The sequence below is a fragment of the Carassius auratus genome, chromosome 7 (assembly GCF_003368295.1).
Source record: "Carassius auratus strain Wakin chromosome 7, ASM336829v1, whole genome shotgun sequence".
Classification (NCBI taxonomy): Eukaryota; Metazoa; Chordata; class Actinopteri; order Cypriniformes; family Cyprinidae; genus Carassius; species Carassius auratus.
Window position 1 is genome coordinate 1,574,048 of NC_039249.1, and position 13,431 is coordinate 1,587,478.

The window sequence follows — 13,431 nt, forward strand, 5'->3', positions numbered from 1 at the left end:
TTTCCTTTCTTTTTTTTTTGTGCATGTTAAGTGTTCTTTGCTCTTTCCTGTCTGAGGCAATTGGTTGTTTCTAAAGCACTGTGTGTGAAGAGGAAGCGATGACGTTAAATAGCACCACTATTTAAAAGATGTTAATGATAAGGACACTTCTGAGACGCTGAGACAAAACTGATTCTACAGGCTATATTTGCGCTAAGGAGCTCGTCTGCGGACAAGATTAAAGGCAATTGAGGTAAGGCTTTTGAAGTGCATTCATATTCAGGTGTGTGTGTGTGTGTGTGTGTGTGTGCACATTTGTGAGTGTGTCTGTAGCTTTAAATCTAAATGAGGGGCTCCACAATACAAAATCAAGTATTTTGGTCATGTTTTTTTGAGAGTAAATTGGACTTGGTGACCTTTTTATCTAAACATCAGATATATAATGTCAGTTTTCACAAGGTTGTGCTTGAAATGTTTTTAAAGACTTTACAACAGTTAAAATTGCTAGATGAGCAAAGGATCTTATCTGTCATAAATGTGTAAAAACATGGTTAACACCTCTATCAGCAGGAAACGCTTCACAGAATATAGATGTCTAACAGTATAACTGATGTAAAAAGACAATACATGACCTTAACCTATAATACGAACTTTAACTAAAATCATTGCCTATTTACAAAAGTTCAAGTGGGTAGGCCACCATAAGGATCTTTTTTTTTTTTTTTGAAATGCAAGAACTTCAACCATAAGCATATTTTGATTAGGAAACAGCGTGTGTGTGTAACAGCTTGGGGTGTGCTAAAAAAAACAGTGCCTCTTCAGGGTTTCATGCCACACATGTCACATTAATATGTTCTGCTAAATTAGAGAAGTTAAACTTTGAACAAACAGACGGATGCAGTGTGTCATTGTGCTAGGTTTTCCTGAAAGCAAGAGAAAGCGTCAACTGAGCGATGTCGAAAGGTTCAAAAAAGTTTCCTTAACTTTTCAATAACTTTTCCGGTAATTCATGATTAATGCTTAAGGATTTTTGAGTTTGTTTTGTATAATGATTTGACAGATAAACTCAAATGTGAATGTTCTGTGGCATATACATATAAAAATCCCAGTCATATATAGTATTTTTGTTTTTGTTTTTTTACAATTAACCAAAAGGGGAACTGAGCTTTGTGTTGGGCAATGTTACTACTGCTAACACAGCAAAACAAATAACAATTAGATAGATAGATAGATAGATAGATAGATAGATAGATAGATAGATAGATAGATAGATAGATAGATAGATAGATAGATCTGTATAAGGCAAAAAGGAAAGTGATCTTGTTTTTTTTTTACTTTATCTCTACAGCATATACGAGAAACATCACTGTTAACTCTGAACCAAATGGCCACTCCTGTTCCTGCAAATTCCTCATCCCTATCTGGACCAGCTCGGTCCTCCATCTCACCCGCCTTGCCTTCCACAGCATCCCTGCCCCTGTCCCATCAGATCGGGATCTCTATCCTGGTCATTGCCTTCGTGTTTGGGTTCCCCGGGAACCTGTTTGTGGTGTGGTCGGTTCTGTGTCGAGTGCGACGCCGCTCTGTCACCTGTCTGCTGATCCTGAATCTGGCCGTGGCGGATGCGCTGGTTCTCCTGAGCGCTCCGCTGTTCATCCGCTTCCTGGTGAATCGACTACACTGGGAGTTTGGGGCCACCATGTGTAAGACGGTCCATTACCTGTGCTGTGTCAACATGTTCGCTTCCATCTACCTGATCTGTCTGATGAGCATGGACCGCTGGCTGGCCGTCACAAAGCCGTTTCTGTCTCAGAGGTTGAGGACCAAGAAAAGGATCCTGTCCATCATGTTGGGCATCTGGGTGATTGCTTTTCTTATGGCTTTGCCCATGCCGTTCTATCGGTACGTTCAAGTGTCACACTGAAACACAAATCACACTTTCATTTAACGTCATTTCATCTGAAAGACAAATATACTTTTCTCTACACTACATTTCTATTGAGGTCCTCAGAGTAGGCAGTTGTTATAATGTAGCAGCTTTAAAAATCAGTGGGTGAATTTTTTTTATATATACACAGCATTTTCACTGTCCACTCGGTTCAAATGTGGATGTGTGATAACATAATGAAAGTGAAAGTCGTGACATTTGCCAAGTATTGTTATGGTTGGTGCTCTGCATTTAACTCATTCAAGTGCACACACACATGAACACACACCCAGAGCAGTGGGAAGCTATAGATCCAGCACCCGGTGAGCAACTGGGGGTTCAGTGCCTTGCTCAAGGGCACTTCAGTCATGGGTATTGAGGGTGGGAGAGAGCACTGTTCATTAACTCCCTCCCACCTACATCTCCTGCCATCACCGGGACTCAAACCGGCAACCTTCTGGTAACTAGTCCAGCTCTCTAACCATTAGGCCACAGCTGCCCCACATAATTTTAAAACGAAGTGACATACAGCCAAGTATGGTGACCCATACTCAGAATTCATGCTCTGCATTTAACCCATCCAAAGTGCACACACACAGCAGTGAACACACACGGAGCAGTGGGGGTTTGGTGCCTTGCTCAAGGAAACCTCAGTCATTGTATTGCCAGCCCAAGACTAAAACCCACAACCTTAGGGTTAGGAGTCAAACACTATAACCCCTAGGCCATAATTTCCCACTGATCCTCCTGCTCTTGTATGGGTGGCTAAGGGTGTTCATTTTTAAATAATTTATTAATTTATTCTTTGTTTGTTAACTCACACATTTCACTTCTAGAGGTTTTTAACATTCTAAAAGCTCTTTATTCCAAATATACTACAAGCTAGTCAGTGTATTCAGTAAGGCATAATGCATTTTTGAGCTGCTTCAGAGTTGGAATGCTTGCATTCAACAATAATAAAACCGTCAGTCGACTTAAAAAAGTATATTTCCTTTTAGAACATAAGTAGGCTACTTTTAAAAGAAAGTACTTCTGTGCTTTTACTTAAAGTGCCCCCATTATGGATTTTTGAAAATTACCTGTGAATAAGTGAATGAAAACATCCTGCACAGTTTTAAATCTGAAAGTGCACCGCGTACAAAGTTGTTGTCTCTCAAAAGAAAGAATTGACTCTAAATCATTTAAACGAGTTGTTTTTAAAAAGAATCCCAAGCGTTTTATGTTGACATCAACCTGAAACATTAGCATATTGCCTGCCCACCTGGGTAAATTTGACGATCAGTAGATTTTGGCATTGGTCTGAATGAAAATGTAAATTAATTCTTTGCCACTAGGTGCTGCTTTTGGAACAGTAAAAATAGCTGTTTCCCTTGTAACGCTGTAAACAAAGCTTCACTGCGCTTACAAACGCTGCTTTATCAGGCATTTACAGGCATGATGGAATGAAAATGATATCAACCAATCACATCCATCATTGCAGATTGGCGTCACACAAAGGAGGGGTTTGTAAAAACGAATCTTAAGCGAAACGTTTGGGAGTCAATGAGTATGTTTACATGCATACCAGTAAACTGATAACTTACAAATATCAGTTTATTAAAATAACCAGTTTTGCCTGTTTACATGCACATCAGTAACCTATCAACACAAGTAAGCTGCATGTACACGTCTTTATTAATAAATCAGGTTATTTCCCTGTAGTGACATCAGATTATAATAATTTGCATATCTGCTTCCATACATTTGTCAGTTGTGAAATTAAGCTTGCAATATGTCAACTTGCAACATGTCAGGAAACTTACAGCTCATATCCTCTCATGCAGTTATAAATGCAACATTGTGACAGAACTATTTCTACTTCTTCTGCACAAGATCAAGATGAGAACACATTTGTATGATTTTCTGAGTAATGAATAAGTTTTCTTTTGTGATATATTTCCTTCTTTCTTTACTGCAAGACATTTGGTCTAGATGCTCTTAAATCGAAACTAAAAATGCGTATCATGTATCACACATGCACACTTTAATAAGCCAACATAAAACACGTTATTGCGTTTACATGCAAAATCGGCATAAAAGGCAAAAAAGTACCTATTGTGACAGGTTTATGTTTACACCTTTTATGACCTTACTCCAATAAAAGAAAATGAGTTATCACATTTACATGACCAAGAGTGTTTTTCGGCTCATTAAGCATAATCGGCTTAAGAACGTGAAAGTAAATGCGCTCATTTAGCACTCATTTTTAATGTAAAAATAAGAATTATAAAGACAATGAAAGTGTTTTTTTTTTTTTTTGCATGCATGCATGTCAACCTGATATTGGGGACTCCCAAAATTAAAACAAATGGCCAAATAGTCTTTGACTTATTGATGCTCCCTTAAAAAATATAACCATGGATTTGTTAAGGTAAAAGTGTGGTAACAAGTTTTTTATTTTTTTATTTTTTGCCTATTGATTTCCATTTGTATAGTCACGCGTAGGCAGACCTTCATGGTGAAATGATAGCTTTCATTGGCCAAGGCCCGCTCAAGAGACTGTTTGACCGACATGTCAAACATCCAATCACAGTTCGTTTTGTTCATCATCACGTTTCAAGGCATGGAGATGTCGCCACAATAACAGATCAGTATGTTAAACTCTCAGACATATTTTAAAGATTCTATGCCACAAACTTTAAATATTTCAAATACTTTTGAAAATCGGTGTTCAGTTGATCCTGGTAAGTGCTCGTTGTCACAGTTATAAACACGGTGGCTTTCTTCTTTCGTGAGAGGGTTTGGCACCACAGTATCTTTGTTTCCAGACGGAACGTTAAAAAACGCGACACACACTTCTTGCAGAAATCCTGTAAAATTCAACCAATCCGATAACGACTTCAACACTCCTGAAGTGTTTCTATGTTTGTGTCCCATATGCATCAGACGTTTATTCAATGGTCTGTGGGCATGACATCTGAGGCTGAGACGACGATTTCTAAAACAAAGTTTTACAACAAATACAAAGGTTAAACTTAGGTTATTGTTGCAAAACCATGGTTAATTTGTGGTTACCTTGGTTAAAGTTTAGTAACCATGTTTTATTTGTAATAAAACCATGTTTCATGTTAAGGGTTGTGGGATAAATGATGCAATACACGTACACATGGTCATTTTAATTAGTTAATTTTATGTAAAAATAATGCCTCAGAAAAATCTTGCCATCTCAGTTCAGTTCATAATGCGTAATTGTAACCTACCCCTTAAAGAAATCATGTTTGCCTTTTTACACTTTCAGATTAATATAATTTACTATTTTTAATCATTTTTATATAAAAAACATATAATTTCCAAATTGCATTGACTGCTCTTCGATATGTTTCAGAAGTCTGGGACACCGAATAGGACACATGCTTATTTGATTTGAGAGTAACAGATAAAATTTTTATTAAAAATTTAGAAAAGTAATCAAGAAGTAATCAGTTAAACTACTTTAATAAATCAATTGAAATAGTTAGACTACTTATCACATTTTAAATAAAAATAAAAACTAAATATATTTCCAAATTAACCTTCGCACATTGTATCAAAAACTGGCACCAGCTCAATTTGTTTCATAAATAATTGTAATCTTCTTTATGTCCTTCTTTTTATCTGACATTGTGTTTTTCACATCTTCTTTGCACCTACAGTACTGTGAAGCAATTCCATCAAAGGTTGCATGTGTGTATGCCGTACCATTGGGAGAGTGACTCTCATGAAATCTTTCAGTACCTTTTTGAGACTATCGTGGGTTTCCTGCTGCCCTTCACCTTCATCCTGTTCTGCTACATCTCAGTGATCTGTCGGCTGCGCAGCGCAATGTTCCAGCGCAAAGGAAGAGGAAACGCCCTCATCCTCCTCATCATCGTTGCATTTGCCGTCTTCTGGCTGCCGTATCACCTCATCAACATCCTACAGGTGAGCCAGACCTCGCAATATGTGATCCTGGCTGTGAAAACCCAGCTAAAGTTATTATTAGTATTTTTTTTGTGTGTGTGATTGACTGTTTTCTACAACAACAACAAAAAATCACTTCATATGGTAAAGAATGTTCTGTGCAAATGCAACCTTGATATCTTTATTACTGACTAAGTAAAACCATGTCAAAGACTGAAATAATCAAATCACCATGCTTTTCATCAAATTTTGATACTTGCTATCTCATAAGACTTTAGACTGGATTTCACAGAGAGGGTCACATACATGATACCCTGAATATCTTACTGCTTTCACATGACCATGATTAACATGGCATGGGAAAATGTTCAAACCAGGATTCTGTTGTGCTTTATTCTGCACCTAAAATGTAACCGTGATCTGAGCAGGTTTTGAACCAGTGTTTCATGGGAGGCAGGAGCTCTAGCAAGGGTGCTAAAGGCCGAAGCCTCTAGTCTACCTCTTGAGAGCTCATATTGCAAAACTAAACCTTACTTCCACCAGGGTCATGGCACCAATGTAACCAAAAATTATCATGAAAAAATGCTTCAGATTTATTATAGCTATGAGCGCATTAAGGAAGTGTTGTGTCAATTTCTGGATTCAGCCTTGTGAATTATATTCCTTGTTGTTCATTCTTGTTTTTAAATGCTTCCAAACAATTGATATTTTGGCTCAATTTGATATTTATTAATATTCAAATCAAATATTTATTACTTGATGATTGTCTTGAAAGATCACTTAAAGTGCTTTATTAAAAGGCTAGCCTAGTAAAAAGGTAATATAGCTGTTTAATTTAAAATACATTTATTTTCCTACTTAATATAATTCAAATCTATTACCATACAATATTTACTGACATATCACTTGAGACTGACACAAAATTACAATTAAACTTTATTTGAAGTAACACTTGCATACAGTGCACATTTATTAATATTAATCTTAAAATGTGTTTTAATGTCACTGTTGATGGGGACTGTTCTTTGAAAAATATCGGTCTTTAAAGCCAAGTTATTTAAAGTATTCCTGAAATGGTTAGGGTTACGGTTAGGGTTATGGTTAGGGTTAGGGTTATAGTTCCACCTCAGTCCACTTATCTTTAGTTGCACTACTTCCACACAATAAAAGTGCATTAAATAAAAAAAAAATAGTTGTTGCAATTTAGCAGACTTTAAGTTTACCACTTTAGTATACCAAAAGTGTAATTGCAGGGCATTTTTATTAAGCACATAAAATGTAAATGTATTAAAAGAATACTTAGCATGAGCTAAATTAAATAAATAAATGGGGGTTGCGCGATAGATCCTTTTTACACTAAGTGATTTATTTATTTTACATTTTGGGGGATAGATGCTATTTACACTTAGCATGTTAAAAAAGCAGGATATTCTGCTTATTACTTATTGCAAATAGTGGCAATCATATGCACCTGTATTGCAAGCATTATAATACATTATACAATTTTAATAATACAAATTACAATAATACAAATGTTTTTTTACTAAAATTAAAATTATTTAATAGATGGCATCTAACTGTCACAAAAGCCCAGACCTACCCAATACTCTATTTTTTACACTTTTGTATTATTTACTTATCTTTTTATTAAAAAATGTATGCTTTTCTGATGTGATCTGAAATTTGACGGGAGAAAAAAGTTAGCCAAAAGGCAGGTTCAGGTTGATTGCATCAAAAAGAGTATGACTCACACTTTATCATCCATGCCACTGAAACTGATGAGTGATGACTGTCTTTTGTAATCTTGACTCGCCCAATCACACGTTTGTGGGTGAAGTTGTATTTACCAACAAGGCAACCTACACTGTATTTGCAATTAATGTAAATGAATCATTATTCCCAACAGTTAAACAGTTACCCACAGAAGAAAAAACGGGGTGCTGCAGCACCCTCAGCACCCCCACTTCCCGTGCCTATGAATATGTTCAGTAAAGTCAGTTTTCTCAAATTTTATGCCAGCCCACAAAAGTGCCTTTTCTCTCTTGCTGATCTGTTCTCACAGGTGATTGGTGTAATCCAGGGCGGCTCCTCTTCTGTTTTAAAAGCGGCGAAAGTGGCCCGTCCCAATGTGACAGCGTTCGCCTTCATGAGCAGCAGTGTGAACCCCGTCCTGTATGTGTTTGCTGGCAGCTCTCACATCCGTCAGGCTGGTCTGGGCTTCATGGCCAAACTCTTTGAAGGAACCAACTCTGAGTCGGCCTCCACCCGCAGCAGTCGCGGCTCTAATGCAGAGAGCTCTGTTTTCACCAAGCTGTCCGTCAAACTGAGTCGTAAAGGGGACTGGGCGAGAGACGAGACCCCTGGTGGTGAAGACGAGACCATGGCAGGCGTACAGAACAGAAATGAGATGAAGACTCTGACCACCCTGCATTAAAGTGCTCATATCTATTCTCCATTTATAATGCTAGAAAATGTTGCTGGACTCCCAGTATCCCAACTGAAATATCATCTTCTGCTGCTGCTGTTTCAGAATATATGTCTTATTTTCTCAGTCTAAAAACTTGATTGAAATGTGAGAATTAAAATATTGTCATTTTGTTTTAGAAGATTTTCTTTGTGAAAAATTCTCATTTTGTTTTGTTTCATACTCCTGCCGTTTACTGTGTGTTTTTGTTAGCTTGTTTCTAAAATATGAATATGTTTGCATGTGAACACATCCTCGTTCATTTGCTTATATCTACATGACATTTAGCTGTTCAGGCTGGACTGTATTTACATCTCTGACGTGAAATAGAAGGACAGTGAGTGTCTTGTTTGTTACTCCGTAGTTTTTTAGTTTGTCTCCTAAAAACAAACAATGAATAAAAATAGCCAATGCACATATATATATATATATATATATATATATATATATATATATATATATATATATATATATATATATATATATATATATATATATAAGTATGTCAATGTAATATCATGGGAATCAAATTGTAAACATTTGCAAAAATAAATGTATATAATGAATGTTTAATTGTGCTTTTCAATCAGCTCCATTTTAATAAACAAGTAACAACAACAGGGAAGTTACACTATGCCTGCAATTTTTTTTTTTTATTGAAAAATAAATAGCTTTTAAACTATTTTTGCTCTATGATGTAATTAAATGATAATTTAAAATAGTTAAATAAGATTATATTGCTGGTTTTACATGAGTTTATTTGAGCTGCTGCTGTTGACATTTATGTTTTAATTTTATGTTTAGCACAAACGTATTGTAAATATTTTACTCCCAACCATCCCTGCTTAAAGGATAAACAATATTCACATTTTTTTTTTTATTATTTTTTTTTTTTTAAGAAATGTCGAGAGAGTTTCTAAAAGCGAAATATGAGGCTCTTAATATTAAGCAAACAAACCCACAGGAATCACATTGAAACATCAACAGAAATTCACCCACCTGCAAAAAACAGACCCTCATAAGAACAATACATTCAATTTACTGTGCAGCCAATTAAAGTTATTGTTTTAAACTGTTTAAACTATATTAACAAACATCCGAGCAAAAGATTTCTGCCTTTAACCTCCACATGTGATTTCCTGCTGAGTTAGAAAATATTATATGTACAAGTATTGCTTTACAAAGTGATTAATGAAGTTAAAGCAACACACAGGATTTTATATCTCATGTGAAAGTTCTGTGTTTCCTTTCACTCTTCATAAGTTCTGCAGATGAAGTTGAGTTTGTGAGTCTCAGGAAGACTGATCCAGCGCTGATCTCCTCCAGACTGAACTGCTCCAGATCTCACTGTGTGTTCACAGTCCTCCTCTGATGTGCCGTTCCCTGGAGCCCAGTTCTGATAGCACACAGTCTCTCCACTCACCCAGAACCAGATGCCCACAGTGCAGGAGTGACGTAAACCCAACCACACCTCCGCAGTAGATGCCAGTTTAACCACGTTCATCACACGACGCTGCATCTCTTCTGAATGAACCGAGACCAGATCCACATGATTCTGTCTGCAGTATCTCAGAGCTTCAGACCACGTCACATTCTCTCTGATCACAATCAGTTCAGGATCTGCAGATGAAACAAAGCACAAGCAGAAACTAGAGAGAGACTGATCAAAAACAACATGCAGAACAAACACTGAGGATGAATTTGTCATGTCAGACATGTAGAGTGAACTTTAAGAGATCTGGAGGTGATGATGGAGTGTGTGTGTTTAGTGAAGATCTACTCACCTTCATAACACACAAAAGGATATCGATTGGTGCAAGAGACGTCAAACCATTTTCTCTGAGCATTAACAGCTGCACAGTTTTCATTTCCTCCATTATTATCAGGTTCACCAGTGTCCCAGTCTCTGAATGAAGAGTTACTCTGATCTGACCACTGCCATGAGTCTCTGAACAGACCGATCCAGATCCGTGATCTTGATAACTGTCTGTCACGAATGAACTGCTGAATCTGTTGATTCTCGTTCTGGTTCCTCACACTGATCAGATCAATGTGATTCTGTCTGCAGTAACTCTGAGCGTCTCTCCAACTCTTCTTCTGATCGACAAAGACAAGTCTTGTGTTTGCTTTAAGAAAAACAGAAGAAAACAGATTCATCAATCAGTTTGTTCATTATTCTTAAAGGTCCAGTTCTTCGTGATCCTATGTTTTAAACTTTAGTTAGTGTGTAATGTTGTTGTTAGAGTATAAATAATATCTGTAAAATTCTAAAGCTCAAAGTTCAATGCCAAGCGAGATATTTTATTTAACAGAATTCGCCTACAAAAAACGACCCGTTTGGACTACAGCTCTCTAGTTCCTGCAGTAATAACGTCACTAAAACAGTTTTTTTGATTAACCACCGCCCACATGAATTCACCAACAGGGGGCGTGGCCTTGTTGCGCTCCGACGGAGAAGAAGGAAGAGCTGTTTGTGTTTGTCGTCATGTCTTTGAAACACTGTTTTTTTTCATCTCTGAGTCCAATCATCTTTGTTTGGGCTTCCCAGGAACGCTGTACTTTGACATTAATGGTTACAATTTATGTTTAACTCGATTCCCGAAAATTATAATGCACATGTAAAACTATGTGCAGCACATTTTGGTGAAGACAGTTTGCTGAGGACAACTTTCTCAATCTCAATCAGTTTAATGCTGGATTTGCACAAAGATTATTCTTGAAAGATGGAGCAGTTCCCTCTTTGTCTGGAGAAGGCGTTGTTTATGGACCACAACCGGTAAGTGTATTTTATTATTTAAGTTGGTGCGTTTAACAGTTTCTGTAACTTATTACACAAAGGGCAACGCTGTTTAGCTTTGTTAACTAGATGTTAGGGCTGTGCAAAAAAAACAATGCGATTTTCATGCGCATCTAGTCAGTAAAAACGCTCCTGTGACTATAAATACATCTCCAGCACGTGCGTTCTAGCCCAATCACGTTACCAGGAGGGCAGCCTGCTCTCAGCTGGTGTCCAATCACAGCACAGGTACCGCTGGCCCAATCAGAACCCGTTACGTATTTCTGAAGGAGAGGCTTCATAGAACAAGGAAGTCATCAGCCCGTTTTTTGGGACAGTGAAAACAGCAGTATACAGATAAGTGAATTGTGTGGAAAATACTGTGTTTTTTTACACGCGAAACATGAACACATGTTATATTGCACATTGTAAACACAATCAAAGCTTCAAAAAAGCGCGTTAAATGGGACCTTTAAGCTACTTCATGGTTATCATCAGAAACACATCATTTAAAGACTGATTTTGTGTTGAGATACTGAAAGCTGCATGTATCAAACAGCTCACAGTGTTCAGATGGTTTATCACAGACTCTGAAGCTAAGGCCGGTGACACACTGGCTGCGTGGCGTGAGCGCCGCGTGTCTGAAGCGCTGGCGCGCTGCTGCTTTAGAGGGAGACCGTTGACAGACCAGGCTCTTGTCTTCATGACAACAATATCAATTTTTTTTTACACACCTACACCTACGCCTACTGATAAAGGACACCGTCCAAAGTATTGACGGCGAAATAGATTATGTTTGACAGGTGCAATATTTGAGAATCGATAATTATTTATTTATTTTTTAAATTACATTTATATCTGAATTTATGTCAACCTACAGACTTTCAAATATCAAAATATCATGAATTCATATGTATTTTCGTACAAAATGACATATAAACACATTTTCCTATTATATTTTTGCCTGGAAACGCTTCCAACACGCACGCGTGTCGTGGTAAAAATAGGCGTCGGTTCTATTTCTAGCAAGCAAGCGTTTTCCGCTGAGGCCGGTGACACACTGGATGCGTGGCGCAAGCGTCTCAGCCGCGTGGCGTGTCGGTTTTTAATTCGGCTCCCATGTTAACAGGTTAGAGCTTACAGACCTCCTGCGTGAGACGCGCGGAAAACGCTTGCTTGCTAAAAAAGAACCGACACCTACAGTCTTGTTCAAAATAATAGCAGTACAATGTGACTAACCAGAATAATCAAGGTTTTTAGTATATTTTTTTATTGCTACGTGGCAAACAAGTTACCAGTAGGTTCAGTAGATTGTCAGAAAACAAATGAGACCCAGCATTCATGATATGCACGCTCTTAAGGCTGTGCAATTGGGCAATTAGTTGAAAGGGGTGTGTTCAAAAAAATAGCAGTGTCTACCTTTGACTGTACAAACTCAAAACTATTTTGTACAAACATTTTTTTTTCTGGGATTTAGCAATCCTGTGAATCACTAAACTAATATTTAGTTGTATGACCACAGTTTTTTAAAACTGCTTGACATCTGTCTGGCATGGAGTCAACCAACTTGTGGCACCTCTCAGCTGTTATTCCACTCCATGATTCTTTAACAACATTCCACAATTCATTCACATTTCTTGGTTTTGCTTCAGAAACAGCATTTTTGATATCACCCCACAAGTTCTCAATTGGATTAAGGTCTGGAGATTGGGCTGGCCACTCCATAACATTAATTTTGTTGGTTTGGAACCAAGACTTTGCCCGTTTACTAGTGTGTTTTGGGTCATTGTCTTGTTGAAACAACCATTTCAAGGGCATGTCCTCTTCAGCATAGGGCAACATGACCTCTTCAAGTATTTTAACATATGCAAACTGATCCATGATCCCTGGTATGCGATAAATAGGCCCAACACCATAGTAGGAGAAACATGCCCATATCATGATGCTTGCACCTCCATGCTTCACTGTCTTCACTGTGTACTGTGGCTTGAATTCAGAGTTTGGGGGTCGTCTCACAAACTGCCTGTGGCCCTTGGACCCAAAAAGAACAATTTTACTCTCATCAGTCCACAAAATGTTCCTCCATTTCTCTTTAGGCCAGTTGATGTGTTCTTTGGCAAATTGTAACCTCTTCTGCACATGCCTTTTTTTTAACAGAGGGACTTTGCGGGGGATTCTTGAAAATAGATTAGCTTCACACAGACGTCTTCTAACTGTCACAGTACTTACAGGTAACTCCAGACTGTCTTTTGATCATCCTGGAGGTGATCATTGGCTGAGCCTTTGCCATTCTGGTTATTCTTCTATCCATTTTGATGGTTGTCTTCCGTTTTCTCCACGTCTCTCTGGTTTGCTCTCCATTTAAGG

General features: G+C 37.7%; 2 protein-coding genes across 2 annotated transcripts; one reads left to right on the top strand and one right to left on the bottom strand.

Annotated features, from left to right (window-relative positions):
- On the top strand, positions 1–8,698 carry LOC113105434 (leukotriene B4 receptor 1-like). The gene is made up of 4 exons (XM_026266495.1): positions 1–232; positions 1,328–1,881; positions 5,578–5,845; positions 7,887–8,698. The coding sequence occupies exons 2-4, from the start codon at positions 1,364–1,366 to the stop codon at positions 8,256–8,258; spliced, it is 1,158 nt and encodes a 385-aa protein (XP_026122280.1). The 5' UTR covers positions 1–232; positions 1,328–1,363; the 3' UTR covers positions 8,259–8,698.
- Positions 8,699–9,203: 505 nt separating this feature from the next.
- On the bottom strand, positions 9,204–10,445 carry LOC113105354 (C-type mannose receptor 2-like). The gene is made up of 2 exons (XM_026266395.1): positions 10,073–10,445; positions 9,204–9,908 (listed from the first exon to the last, which is right to left on the bottom strand). Exons 1-2 carry the CDS (start codon positions 10,443–10,445, stop codon positions 9,538–9,540), a joined length of 744 nt encoding a protein of 247 aa, XP_026122180.1. The 3' UTR covers positions 9,204–9,537.
- Positions 10,446–13,431: the final 2,986 nt, after the last annotated feature.

Excerpts from the sequence above, each read along its gene's own strand:
- LOC113105434 (XM_026266495.1), top strand. The coding sequence starts at position 1,364 with ATGGCCACTCCTGTTCCTGCAAATTCCTCATCCCTATCTGGACCAGCT. Across the intron at positions 1,882-5,577 it reads TTGCCCATGCCGTTCTATCG|TACTGTGAAGCAATTCCATC; the intron begins GTACGTTCAAGT and ends TTGCACCTACAG. Across the intron at positions 5,846-7,886 it reads ACCTCATCAACATCCTACAG|GTGATTGGTGTAATCCAGGG; the intron begins GTGAGCCAGACC and ends CTGTTCTCACAG.
- LOC113105354 (XM_026266395.1), bottom strand. The coding sequence starts at position 10,445 with ATGAATCTGTTTTCTTCTGTTTTTCTTAAAGCAAACACAAGACTTGTC. Across the intron at positions 9,909-10,072 it reads TCCTTTTGTGTGTTATGAAG|ATCCTGAACTGATTGTGATC; the intron begins GTGAGTAGATCT and ends TTTCATCTGCAG.